Source organism: Schistocerca piceifrons, chromosome 2 (assembly GCF_021461385.2).
Source record: "Schistocerca piceifrons isolate TAMUIC-IGC-003096 chromosome 2, iqSchPice1.1, whole genome shotgun sequence".
In the NCBI taxonomy this organism is placed as follows: domain Eukaryota; kingdom Metazoa; phylum Arthropoda; class Insecta; order Orthoptera; family Acrididae; genus Schistocerca; species Schistocerca piceifrons.
In genome coordinates, this window is record NC_060139.1 from 194,895,759 (window position 1) to 194,910,984 (window position 15,226).

The 15,226-nt window shown below is 39.4% G+C and overlaps 1 protein-coding gene across 2 annotated transcripts in view; it reads right to left on the bottom strand.

The window, feature by feature from the left end:
• The window catches only part of LOC124777429 (tRNA-splicing endonuclease subunit Sen2), a 49,159-nt gene that overhangs the window by 32,634 nt on the left and 1,299 nt on the right, over positions 1-15,226 (bottom strand). For both annotated transcript variants that reach the window (XR_007015728.1, XM_047252829.1), the window contains exon 2: positions 3,748-4,738. Coding sequence is in view for 1 of the 2 variants with exons in the window: in XM_047252829.1 (XP_047108785.1) it covers positions 3,748-4,738 (991 nt within the window). In the remaining variant the exon portion in view is untranslated. The remainder of the gene's footprint in view (positions 1-3,747; positions 4,739-15,226) is intronic.

Consider the following 15,226-nt stretch of genomic DNA (forward strand, 5'->3'; position numbering starts at 1 on the left):
GTCCTTCTAGTGACAAATGAAAAAGAGTTGCAGGAGATAGAGCATGTCATTGAAGCTAAGGGAAAGAGCTACGGAATAAATATCAATACAAAGAAAGAAAGAAAGCAAGGGCACTAGAAGAAAAGGAAAGCATAAAGATAATGCTGAATAGAGAAACTTTGTAACACATGGAAAGCTTTATTACCAAGTAAAAAGAATAGAAAGTGATGAAGTGCAGCACAGAAACTAAAACCACTGTAGAGTTTTATATGGAGTGTCCTATATAGTGCTGAGACATGGTCAATGAAGAAGAAAGATAGAGCAAGGCTGGAAGCCTTTGGGATGTGGACATGGAAGAGGATGGAAAAAATAAGTTGGACGTATAGAGTGAAAAATGCAGGGATACTGAGAAGAGCAGTAGGGCAGAGACAATAAGGTATTTGACTGTTTTCTGGAAGCTATCTTAAACGATTAATTATGTCATTTTCTAAAATGCTGTTTTGCTCTTGAATTTCAGTATTCTTTTGTAAAAACGGAAACGAAATTCAAATAATTTGAACACCCACTAAAACACTCCATTTGAGTCAAGTGATGCCTGTGATGTCACTGGCTAACTCACCGCTCCTGCTGTCATAATGCTAATCTACAGTGATGTCTTGTTTTGGAATTTACGTTTTGGAAAATGGGTTATAAATGGTGTTTAGTACCATACTGCACAAATACATCAACAAAAATTCCTGAACAGTTATTTTTGAGTGTTCCAGAGAATTAGAAGATGCGTACAATGGGGTTGCACTGTACCAGCAAATTTCCAGCACATCGACACACAAATTCACTAACTTAATTGAATGTGTGTTGTACTACGAAGTTAACATTAACTTAACTCCGAGATATGCTCTCCGGCTCTTTCAACAAAAGATAGCACTTCAATGAATGAAATTAGATTCCTACTTAACATCGTCATTTTACCTTACTACATCTCAATTATTTGGAAGCTCAGGAATTAGAGCGACAACCATATAGATTGCTGGTTCAAACCTAACCTGAAAGAACATATTAACTTATTTGTGAAACAACTCGACAGTCATCTCATATGAAAACCAAATCACAATTACAAAACTTCACCACACTGCTCAGAAACAGAATACGAGGGCAATCCCAAAAGTAAGGTCTCCTATTTTTTTATAAGTACACAGACCTGTTTATTTCTACAATGGTTTACATCAGTTTACAGCTTGAACATTTAGCTATTTTTTGACATAATCACCATTTCTGCCAATGCATTTTTGAAGACGCTGCGGCAGTTTTTGTTTCCCTAGGTTAAAAGAACATTTGGCCGGAAAGTGATTCAGCTCCGACGACGAGGTGAAAGAAGAGGTTCATAACCTTCTGAACAGCATGGCGGCGAGCTGGTATGACATGGGCATACAAAAACTTCCATAGCATCTACAAAAATGCATCAACAGAAATGGTGATTATGTCAAAAAATGGCTAAATTTTCAAGCTGTGAACTGATGTAAGCCATTAGAAATAAACAGGTCGATGTACTTATAAAAAAATAGGAGACCTTACTTTTGGGATTACCCTCATATTATTGTGTTTTCCTTCCTGTTCACATGCACTCACATTTGCAATTGCTGTTCACACACATCATGTTCAAAAAGATGTTTTCTAGTTAATGTAACCACACACTTTTTATTTTATAGGAACTATGGGTTTACCTTCGTACTGCCTAGCCAGGATCCTTATTGTTTAAACTTTTGCAGTGTCATCATCTTACATAAAGATGTAGTTAGTCTGCTTCAGACCCTAATGTTAGTTTACACTCACAAACATCACAGCCCTTACGTTTGTATCACTGCATGTTTCACACACTGTTGTCTGGTTCTCAGATTAGGCTAATGTGAAACTGTATGTAAGACATCCCTTGATAAAAACAGCTGCTATACATTCAGTTCTTGCTAAAGCTATTTTCATATTCTGTGTAAAACTTTAAAAAAATATATGACCTTTCCAGGATTCGAAAATGTGACCTGTTGCACTGCAGTCCTATTTGCTATCTATTGCACCACAGAACACCTGAGAGATGCACCCTCTCTGCTTAGTGTCTTCTACACAGCAAATCAGCATCAAGTTTTACCAACAACATTTTTTTTGTGCTTTGGGTTGTAGCTCATGATGTACTCAACAATCTAGTTACAATACACGGACCCATTTGCAAAAGATCTGCAATTCCTTAGTTTTGATCAAATTTAATGATGTTGCAGGGACGGGAGAAAAGAATTTCCATTGTTGCACACACACACACACACACACACACACACACACACACACACACACACACACACACACACACACACAGAGGTTATTACTGACACACTGGTCATACCGGACTCAAGAGTCCATTACCGCAGCAACATATTTCTTGCACATATCACCACTCTAAATGGGTGGAGCATAAACTATCAACTTTCGCAAGAGTTCACTATTAACATTCACGAAATTCCTATCTACTGTCACTTAAAAGTTGTAATTGCATTTTCCATCAGTATATAGCTAAACTATTGGCAGTAAAAGTACATAAAAACCTTGCAACTTTGGCGAATGCTCCTATAACACAAGTATAGTTTCGTTTTGTTCCTAGTCTGTAACTTTACCAGAGCATCAGCCATTAACAGAGTGTTTTTGATCACATGACGAGAGATCTTGATATTTAATGATTTTTAAGCTTTAATTATAAACAAATAAGATATATTTTGTGACAATGTTGACTGTAAATTCTACTTAAATGTTACAATCAATCACAATAACAACAATCTGAAACATATTTTCAATATAGATAAATAGCCTATTACTGAATGTTAGGAAAAGAAGGAAAAGCATGGCACAGAAGAAACATTAAAGAAGAAGGAGGGTTTAGAAAAACAGTTTTAGAAGGGCACATGTAATGAAAGAAAGAGGCATGGGAGGAAGAGAATTCAGATCCTGAATGATGTACTGGATGACAGTATGCAAAGCAGCATTAAGAAGGAAGTGACGGACTGCCAAAAAATGGAGATGCAAAGGATTCATTAACATAGCAAAAAACTAATGACGAACACTCTACCTGAGCTGACAATGAAGCTCATGAAGAGAGTATTTGAAATTTTGTGTGTTATCTGCATCCCTGAATTTTTAGTTTGTAGCTTTTAATGTGTTGAGTTGGCTCATTTTTTTAGTTCATAATCAAATTATCTATAAGGGAATTGAAATGGTTCATCAAACTGTCTATCCTCATAGAGAGAGAGAGAGAGAGTGTGTGTATGTGTGTGTGTGTGTGTGTGTGTGTGTGTGTGTGTGAGAGAGAGAGAGAGAGAGAGAGAGAGAGAGAGAGAGAGAGAGAGAGAGAGAGGGGGGGGGGAGGGGGGGAGGGGGGGGGAGGGAGGGAGGGAGGGAGGAGGAGAGAGAGTGAGAGAGAGAGAGAGAGAGAGGGGGGGGGGGGCAGGGGGTTCCAGGGCCTTTTCCAATAAATATTCCAGGGGCCGCTTATGACTAATTTAAGTCTAGACTCGTACCCGTACTTTTAAATCCCATTCATCACATAATACTTTTGTCCTGATGACGATCCATCTTTGAAGCACCGAAACACACTTGCTAATGTCACCACCAATAATCAAATAATAATTATTATTATTATTATAATAACAATACTTGTTTTGAGGAAAAACACACTCCAACAATAATGAAATAGCATGGTATGCTGGACCTTAATGTGCTACAAATACTTACAGAAATCTCCACCATATTTAAGTCCTGATTTGACTACCCATCCTTTTCCACGGAAATGGTGATAGGCAACATACTTTTGCACAAACTCAGCATCTGATGCACGAAATGTCTCCCACAGTTCTCTTAATGTCATCACTTTGCCTGTGAGGTCCAGTACTTGCAAACATCCAAGAGCATAGGACAGAAAGAAGGCTTCTTCCAGTGTCAAGTGCAAGTGTTCAGGTACTGGATACGGGTTTTGCACCAACCTCGCCTCCAGTTTATCTATTACCAATTCCTCTTCTTCACTGTCTGAATCACGCAATACAACAACTTCATTTTCAACATTCCTTTGTAATGAAAGGCGCTCACTGGCTGACGGAGACTCGTCATCTGTCCTTATTTCACTTTTGATCTCTTCTGTATCCATCAGTCCAACCCTACCTGCTTCAATCACATGTGATCTGCTGTCTTCCTCAACATCACTTCCCCTTTTTTGTGATTTGCTTCTATCTTTGGCACTACCTCCAACTGGGGATCTAGATGCACCACCAGTTCCTGACGAAGTTCCTTCTCCTGCATTTACATTGTCACTGCTGGTTTGTTCTGACACAGGGTTCACTACAGTTACTCGTTTCTTGGGGGGATCCCTGTGAAATCTTATTGTAGGTGCTTGGTATGAAGTATGCAAAGGCTGTGGTGACTCTGTATCTTTTTGTTCACTCTGCCAGTCAGGTGGGAACACTTGAGGACCTTGTTCCTTAACCAGACCTCCAATACTTTGCATTAAATGTGATGATGAATGGTCTGTATCACTGTTGACCTCTTCTTTTATTAGATATCCACTATTGTCTTCAACTTTCACTGAAATAGCAATCTCTTCAGATTCAGAATCTTCTTTCCACTTGTTTCTCTGCTTCCACTGGCGCTCTGAAATAAATGGAGGAATGCCATTCTTGACTCTTCCAAAAGTGGGAAAATGCCTTGATAGTGAACCTTTCCCAAAGAAACCCTGAAAATATAAACATATTGTAATATCTTCAAAGTTGTCAGTAAATAATGTCTGTCACTACAGAAACTAAAAATATCAGAAGTCTAATATTATTCCTGTGAAGCATAATATTACTCCACTATTTAACAATATCAATATCATACAAATAACAAATCATATATAAATGAATACAACCACCATGAACTATTGGCCTATGATGATGTGAACCCCTTTCACTGTGTCTAGCTCAGGAATAAAATTAATACTCTTTTGACAACATTATGAAAAGGATAGACTGCTACTCACCACACAGTGGAGATGTCGAGTTGCGGACTGGGACAACAAAAAGACTGTTAAACAAGTAAGCTTTTGGCCAAAAGGCCCTCTTCTGAATTAGACAGCACACACATACACACACTTGCACAAACATAAATTTCACACTGCTGCTGCTGTGTCCAGACTGTGGGCAACAGCACGTGATGGGAGAAGCAATCTGTGTTGTGGTAGCAGGGGGGGGGGGGGGGGAGTGAACGAGACACGTAAACAGACTGTAGGTGCATTGGTGGGATAAAAGACTATTTAGTGCTGGAGTGAGAACAGGGAAGCAGATAGGCGGGTGAAGGGCAGTAACTAATGAAGATTGAGGCCAAGAGGGTTATGGGAATGTAGGATATTTTGCACAGAGAGTCCCCACCTGCCCAATTCGGAAAAGTTGGTGTCAGTAGGGAGGATCCACATGGCATGGGCTGTGAAGCAGTCACTGAAGTAAAGAAAACTGTGTTGGGCAGAATGCTCAGCAACTAGGTGGCCCACCTGTTTCCTGGACACACTTTTTTGGTTGCATTCATGCAGACAGGCAGCTTGTTGTATTGTCATGGCCACACAGAACAGCACAGTGTGTGCAGCTTAGCTTCTAGATCACATGACTGCTTTCACATGTAATCCTGCCTTCGATGGGATAGGTGACACTTGTGATTGGACAGGAGTAGTTGGTGGTGGGAGGACTTATGGGACACGTCTTGCATCTAGGTCTGTTATAGAGACATGTGCCATAAGACAAGGGATTGGGAGCAGGAGTTAAGTAGGAATGGACAAAGATATTGTGTAGGTTTGGTGGGTGGTGGAATACCACTGTGGGAGGAGTTGGAAGGACAGTGGGTAGGAAATTCTTCATTTTAGGGCAAGAGAAGATGTAGCCAAATCCCTGGCAGAAAATGTGATTCAGTTGCCACAATCATGAACGATGTTGAGTCACAAGGGGACTTTGGGAAGTGGTGGGTGACTGGAAAGATAAGGAACACAAGATTTATTTGTTTCTTTACAAGGTTGGGAGGATAATTATGGTTTGTGATGGCCCGAGTGAGACCCTTGGTATATTTCGAGAGGGTCTGCTCATTACTACAGACACGATGGCCAAGGGTGGGAGGAAAACATCAAGGAAGGCAGTTTGTTGGGCTGAGGAGGACCAGGTGAAGCAAATGAGAGAGAAAATGTTGATGTTATGGAGGTACATGGATAGGGTGCCCTCACCCTCGATCCAGATCATGAAGATGACATCAAAAACTCCGCCAGCTGTCAGATTCGTCCACCTACAAACTGTGCCACAGTGACCCCATCCCAGAAATCCAATAGGATCTCCATTCTTTCCTCAAACCCTTAGGCCGATCCCAGAACCTCTCCCCTGGGTCTCTCTCCCCTCACTCCCACCTCCTACTTGCTTCCTAAAGTCCATAAACCCAACCACCCAGGACCCACCATTGGGGCCGGTTATTTTGCCCCACTGACAGAATGCGTACTCCCATAGTTCAGCCTACGACCCATAACATACTCTACTACATAAAAGACACCAATCATTTCCTCCAACAACTCACCACAGTTCCTGTTCCTTTACCACATGGCACCCTGCTCGTCACTACTGATCGCACCTCCCTCTACACTAACATCCCAAATGCCTTTGGCCTTGCTGCTACTGAATAATACCTTTCTCAACATCCGACTGTCTTCCAACTTACAACCTCCTTCCTGGTAACATGAGCATCTATGTCCTTACCTCAAGTACTTCACCTTTGAAGGTATCTCCTACAAACAGGTCCATGGTACAGCAATGGGCACCCACATGGCACCATCCTGTGCCAACCCTATTCATGGGCCATCTAAAGGAATCTTTCCTAACCACCCAGAAACCCAAACTCCTCACCTGGTTCAGATTCACTTATCACACCTTCGTGATCCAGATCGAGGGTGAGGACATCCTGTGCACATTTCTCCAGAGCCACAATACCTTCTCTCCCACTCATTTCATCTGATCCTTATCAAACCAACAAGAGACTTTGCTCGATGCTGACCTCCAACTCAAACATGGCTGCATCAGTATCTCTGTCCATACCAAAACTATCACCCACCAGCAATACTTACACTCTGATAGCTGCACCCCATCCCATGCCAAGAAGTCCTTTCCACACAGCCTAGCCACCCGTAGCCACCACATCTGCAGTGATGAGCAGACCCTCTCGAAATGTATCAAGCAGCTCACTGAGGTCTTCACAGACTGAAATTACCATCCCAACCTTGTACAGAAACAGATCTCCTGTGCCTTGTCTCTTTCAGTCACCCACCACCTCCCTAAGTCCCCACTGTCCGGCCACAAAGGAGTATTCCCTTTGTGACTCACTATCATCCGGAACAGGAGCAACAGAATCACATTCTCCGCCATGTTTTGACTAAGTCTCGTCTTGCCCTGAAATGAAGAATGTGTTAACAATTATCCTTCCCCACCCCTCCCATAGTGGTATTCCACACACACCAAACCTCCACAATATCCTCCTCCATCCCTGCTAACAACCCCTTACCTCACGGCTGATATTCCCGTAACAGATGTAGATGCAAGACCTTTCCCATATATCCTCCCACTACCACCTACTCCAGTCTGGTCACAAGCATCACCTATACCATCAGAGGCAGGGCTACCTCCCTCCCCCCACCCCCCCCCCCCCTCCCCCCCCCACCACCCCCACCCCCCCCACCCCCCCCCAACCGCACCACCATCTAATCCCAACTGAACCTAGCTGCTCTACCTTCCCCCATCTCAATTTGTATGTTCCCACAAGCAGCACTTTAACCATCCCCCCATCAACTACCGTGCTATCCCTTCCCCTCCTCACCTAAGCCTCCTCCTTATGCCCCACCACACCCAGATTGCTTCTCCCATCATGCACTGTTGCATGCAGTCCTGACCTCAGCAGCCAGACAGTGATCATGGGGGGTGGGCAGTTGTGTTTGCCATGAATGTGTGCGCGTATTTTGTCTAATTCAGAAGAAGGAGTTTTTATCAAAAACTTACCTGTTCAGCAGTGTTTTTGCTGCATCTGTCTGCAACTCTAAATCTCCACTACATGACGAAAAGCAATCCATCCTTTTCATAATATTGTCATTATTCTTTCCTGAACTTTCCATTTTTTTATTAACAGATCTTTAGTGTCAAATGGGACCCCTTTCAAGGTGCCCCCAGTCAACATTAACCCTAGGGATGGGAAAAAACTGACCGGTTAAAAGCAATTCCAGTATTTCAGTTCTGTATAACCAGGACTTTTCGTTATTTGTCTGATCTCGGTTACGAGAGGTGTTTTCTATTTTTTTTTTTTTTACTAATCACCTAGTTAAAAAATGAAATATTAATTAGCCTTAGCAGCCACGCTAAAATTTTGTTCATTTTTTAAACAATCCTATTTTTTAAAAATGAGTAATTTTTATTTATGAAATCTGAACTGGTTTGAAATACTGCATTATTATAGAAATTGGGAATGGGATCAGTGCTGTTTTAATAACAACACTGATAGAAATGAGCAACAAACACTTGCATAAGAAATGGTATAACATTATTGAGGTAATAATGTCCCTGTTGCCATGTGTCAATGGTTTAAGGTATGCCTGTATGTACAGTGTGGAAGACTTGCCCCCACTTGGTCCATTTTTCTTTTTTTTTTTCTTTAAAAGATTAGAGCTGCCTGCCATTTCTGTGAAATATTAAAAGAGTAAGGAAATTATGGTAACAGTAATAATTTAAAAACTTAATAATAATTCATTCATAGTATAAAAATAGAGTAGCTGATTTGCTGCCTTTGTCTACATAGTATGCATTTATCTGCTTATAGCCTTTGAAACCTGACAAATTAACACAAAAAATAGAGTTCCTCAACCTCAGTTTTCGTTCCCCCTAGCACTGTAGCACTGATTATTCATAATGTCCAAACAGTGGGATGATCAATTATAACATGATCTTTGAGCAGAGTTTGAAAAAAAATCAGAATAAATAGGAGAGCCATGGTGATTTTTTTGTATATTCAGCCACTTAGGTCTACTACTTTTCAAGAAAAGCAGGAAACAGTGGATGTGCCAAGTTGATTTTTTTTTTTTTTGACTAATTTAATATTTTGATTTTGCATGCCTTGAAATTGAGTGAGCCAAAATTTTCCAGTCTCTGTTTGATTTTTACATTTAACACAGAAAATAACAGGAATAAAAAAAACAACAACTGGTTATTTCAGGAACCTGTTATTTTGAGAGGTTTTTATTGTCAGGTTAAACTGGCTTGAAAAAAAAAAAAAGATATAACTGAAAACTAGTTGTTTCAGCGATAACTCACCATACCTACATCAGTCCTGCAACTAGCATAAATTTACCATTTGCTACCCATTTAAAAGCTATCATTAGTCTACATTTCAATGCTGTCAGCTGTGCCCTTGCTGTTGTTATTGCTGATAGATGGACTTAGTAAATGCTGACAGAAGAAAAGTGTAATGGCACTTGAAAGAGACATTTGTTCAACTGCTCTGATTGTGATGAACAAATTCTTAATATAGGCTAAATGCAAAAATTGGAAGGGGTAGCTACAAACAAGACCCAGCTGAGTTTTAAGGTAGGAGGCTTTTTAGGATATGCTAGAGGAACAGTTCCCAAAGGCACGGTTCCAAGAAGCTGATACTGGCAGTTAGAAGTCAAACTGGAAAAGCAGTTAAGCGACTGTTGAAGTTCCTTCATATTGTGTTTTGCAGCATGCTCAAAACTAGGTAGTCAACAGTTAGCCATAGTTTCACTGCAGACTTTCATGCAAGTAGACAGAACGAACTGCACAGTAACTGAAGGACATGTGGAATGTAATGTGACTGACTTTCACACAAATCCTTATTTTTGATTGTGTAGGAAATCTGTGTGAAAAAGTGGGTGGGAGTATGAGACAGGTGGTGTACCTGGTTTGTTCACAGGGGGTGCAGAATTAGGAACTAAGTAGCTTAGTAAAGAACAAACATGTTGAGCAACAAGGTAGTCAATTTTCAATTAGTCACAGTTTCACAAATTATTTCATTAAGTAGGCCAGCACACGACACTGAATAGGCGCTGTAGGACATGTGGAACGTAATGTGACTTCCTTCACTTGAGTCCCTATCTTTGATTGTGTATGAAATACATATAACAGACCTGCAATCAGAAGTGATGGGGTAAGTGTCTGAGAAAGATGTTGTACCTCGGTTCACTCACAGGGTTTGCAGAATAAGGGGCAAAGTAGCTTGGGGGTGGACTAAAATACTGTGTATGTGACATATCTGGATGGTGAGAACAAGACTTTGAGTAGGGTATGTCTCATCTCGAAGCATGATGAGCAGTAGTCAAAGCCCTTACGAAGCTTCTCTGGGTCTTCTGTGAAACTGCATGAACTGGCCAGTGGCTGTTTCACCAATGGCAACAATTTTACTGATGTCCAGAGAAAATGACACACATCTCTGGACTAGCTGGAGGCATACCGACCGTAAAGGTTCTATGAAAGTCATTAACATATTTGGATAATTTCAGCTTCTCAATGCAGAGCCAGAGCCCAAGAATGTTGATACTGTAGAAGAACAGCATTTTGACATGGAACAAGTGACAGATGGAAAAAATTGGGGAATGTTGGTGGTTCATGTTTGTGATATGAAATGAGTTTCTTCTAATATGTTTTTAAAACTACTTCTACAATTGTCTTTTCATTTTTCTACCTGTCTTTCACCATATTTTATTCTTCTAATATGTTTTTAAAAACTACTTCTATAATTGTCTTTTCGTTTTTCAACCTGTCTTTCACCATATTTTATCTCTTACCAGTCTCACCATGTACTCTTGCTCTGTCTCCATCAGTTTGAAAAACAAGCCTTTGCCCTACATAAAATCTTGCCTGACATTCTCTTCCTGAAGCCCTCCATGGGTCTTATCATCTTTTAAGGGACTTGAAATAAGAATCAGTATCTCTGCATACACCCACCCTTTCCCAAAGACATTCACCATTACTAGGCAGCACTTAGCACTGACTCTGCATAATCACACCATTCAAATACATTTCTTACCTAAACACCCTCTGTTCCTTCCCACAAAATACATTTACTCTATAACACTACTTTCCTGTACTCCAACTCTAGAATCATAATTGTCCGCCAACAGTTGAAAGTGACATTTTTACGATTATCTGAAATAGGTACCTAAGATACTTGTGTCTTATTCCATTCTGGGAGTGTAACTGTTCACTAGTAAATTTATCAATTGTATTCAACTTTCTATAGACCACAGACATCTCATATCCCAGGAACTTCTTTCTCTTCCCCTTTAAAAAAATAAATAAAACCTGTATCTAACCCGGCTCTTAACACTGTTGTCAACCTGGCCCCTCCCTCCTTTTCACTATCCCAAAAAAGTTTTAGCCATCTTGAAAGCTCTCACCTCTAGATACACAGCAATGAGACATCAAGTGTCACAAAGAAACTGCAATGTTTTTATTTGCATATTCAATTTTTGATGTCACTTGTGTATTTTGTTTATAATTTATCATTAGTTCTTCTGTGGGAAACCCACTCATTTGATTTTGGGGTTGGTTCATATCTGATACGTCATGTTCATTGATTTTGTAAAGAGCAGCTTACATTGTGTTGTTCACTAGACCCACACTAGTCTTTTTACTTGTATCTTTTTGTCAGTTGGTATATAAGTGGCAGTCAAATGAAAACTAGACACATGGGAAAAAAGTAAGTTAAGTGTTCCTTATTTCAAAAGTAATCACCATAACTGTTGATACATATATCACACCTATGAGATAAGATGGCCAATTCCTTGGGTCAATGGAGGCGTCTGATCCCCACCCGTCGCCTTCGACCCGTGACATAAGGGTGCTGTGTTGTGTGACGTCATGGAGTTTTAGTTATGAGTGTGTTGTGTTTGTAGATTTTGTCCTGTTGTGGTTGGTGGTGTCCTCTGGTGGTGTGTGTATGGTCCGTGTGTTATGTGGTGTATTAGGTTCATTTGGGTGTCAGTGCTTGAAATGTGCATTTATCGGTCGTGACTGTTATAGAAGAATGGAAATTAGTTCCAGAGAGTTAAGAATTAAGTTTCCCGTTGTGTTTATGTTATTGGTTTGCTGTTTGTTCCATAGTAAGTCGTTTAATTCAATTTGTGGCTTCTTTTGTTAGGTATGGATATGACTTCTAAGTTTAATAGTGCGCATCTGCAGGCTGAAATGGGGGACATGTCATCCGTCATTAAAGTTTCTGCAGGTTTTTTGGGCTTATGAGAGAGATAGTGAAATGCGGTGAATGCAAGCAGGATATGCTTGTTGGGGGGTTAGAGTGTAGCGCCGTAACTATTTTATGGTATGTAGTCTTTTTTTTGGGTATATTGTTCGGGTGTTATGATGTTCGGTGGGGTTTTTATGTGGTGTTGGGTCGGTGTTATTTACTGCATGTGCTGTGGTTGATGTTTTGGTATCGGCACTTGTGGTTGATTTATGTATCTTAGGGGAAGTAACTCAGTTTCAATTTTTTTGGTATCTTCAGTTGTATTTGAGCTGTATAGGTCATGGGAAGTAACCGATTCTAATTTGTCATCATAGCTATGTGTTTTTTGGTATTGTGAGCTGTTGTAGACCTATATAGGTCAAGGGAAGTGTCAGATTCCAATTTTTGTTGTTTTAGGTGTCAGCTTTGTAGTATTGATAGTTGCGGTGTGATTATAATTTTTGGAGTAGCTGGTTTTTATTTTGTGGTACTGACAATTGCGGTTGAGCTATGTAGGTGAAGGGAAGTGACCAATTTTTGTCAATATCGTAAGTGTAGCAGAATTTGGGAATTATGTGGTGTTTTTATGTCGTCGTTTTGTGTGGTTTGGGATTGTGGTGTGTGTCTGTATGTGTTTGTATTTAGTTTGTCCCCACCCAAAAACCCCCAATTTCCCACACTGGTTACGTTAGTTTGATTATATTTTTGAAGAGGGAAGTGTTTGTTGGTTTTGTAAGTATTTTTGTGTTTGTTGTCATTTATGTAATGACGTCATAGGTGTCATATTGGAGACACTGAGAATGGTCATTTCCGTCATATTGGTGACGTCATGGGTTGTTAGTGTGTCATCCACTGGTTGTCCTTGAGGGTAATGTCTCTATCATGTTCATGATGTAATCAGTTTTTTAATTAGGTACTACATTTTTTGCTAATCACCTTTTCTTTGGAGTCATCAAACTTCTGTTTGATTTGTCGTGGTCTGCCTGAATTTCTCTTTTGTGACAACCTTTTCATCTCAGAGTAACACTTGCAGCCTATGTCCTCCATTATCTGCTGGATGTATTCCTGTCTTTCTTCCTCTACAGCTCCCTCTAGTACCATGGAAGTTATTCCCTGACATCTAAACAGACATCCTATCACACCATCCCCTCTCTAATGAGCCACAGCTTTTGTGTCATAATTGACTACCTTGAACACAAAACTACGGCAGTGCACATTTTTCAACTAAAATTAACAAACTACATTAAACAGCACCACCCTTGCATAAAAAACTGATTTACTTTTTGGATGGGGCAGCAAGTCAATATAAAAACAAAAAATATTTATTAAAATATCCTTTCATAAAGAAGATTTTGGGTTTGATGTAGAATGGCACTTTTCGCTTCATGCCATGGGAAGAATGCTTGTGATGGTGTCGGAAGGAAAGGCCCAACACTAGTCGGCACTCAGTCAGAAGATTAAAGGCACTCGATCTTTACACTGTTTTGTACCCCATTCACAAAACTTACTGAAGTGTAAGATCACATCAACTTCGCCTGATAGTGAACTTCATCGGTGTGGAAAACTTGTACAACTGGTTCTTCAAAATAAAGACATAGTGGCTTGTGTTTATGATGAACAATGGTGGATTGGCGAAGTTGATAATATTGAGTGTCAAAACCAAGATGTACATGTTATATTTTATCACCCTCCACGACAGGACCAAGGACATCTCTTAAAAAAATTGAGAAGGGTCAGATTTGGATGCCACTTAAAAATGTACTAAGGAAGCTGTCTCCCATGGAATTTACAATGGTGACTGGGCAAACTTATAATCTAACCCCCAAACTGTGTGAACAAATTTCTCAAATGTTCAATGAGCAATGTACTAAAAACAAATAACAAGAGAACAATATAATGTAATTAGTATGCTTATTTTCAATTAAAAAAGTAAGTAATCATAGATATGATTAAATTATCTACTGTATCTGATATATTTTATTCCATAAGCCTAGATATCGCAGATGTTAAAAAACGTACTTATGACTTGTGTTTGTAATTGTTTTTCCATAACTTCCTACTGAATCTCAAAGTTGAAATTTATACTGAAGTTTGATATCATAAAGGTCTATTAACTGTGAAATTTTCAGATATTTATCTGGTCCCCCAACAAAGATAATGCAGGCCACAAAACAGAAAAATAAAAAAATAAAAATAATTTTTTAAAAAAATAGTGTATTTTGGAAGTGTAAGCTGCTCACCATCGATACTATAAAAAGTAACTATACTATACAGTGTAATAGCCGAAAAAGTATTAAAGCTGAGAAATTAATCTTTCTTTGGAAAACTACTGTTCAAAAATTGAGTTTTATTTAATTTGTGACTGATAACTTTGAACTATCAAAAATATATTAAAGAATACATTCAGCTAAGTGATAATGGTGTAAATTTGTAGCCCAGAGTATGCTAAACTAAATGCATTTTATCTGAAAGGCTTAGGACAATCCACTACTGAATAATTGTAAAAAATGTAGATGCTTGCAAATACAAAAAAATTCACACGGCCTGGAACAAATACGGCCGCCATTTCAAAATAACAAACAATAAATTTTTTTGAACAATATTTTTGTGACTACTAAGCATTGGGGAATTCACCCAGCAAATATAAAATTCTTCTGAGATGGTCAAGCAACCAATTACTTCTTTCTTGGGCCACTTGCTATGGACTGACCCATCATGGATCCACTACAAGCTGTTGTAAAATACATTTATTCATAGACAACTAGTTTCAGTTACTCCTATTGCTACCCTACATCAAATTAAAGGAAGTTACATTGGCATTAAATACTTTTTTAAAGCATCTGTCAAATATTAAGTGTATCTATTATTTTATACATGTTACATCAGTCACCAAGTGATTTGCCTGTAATTGCAGCAGCTGTCACATGTAAAAGTGACT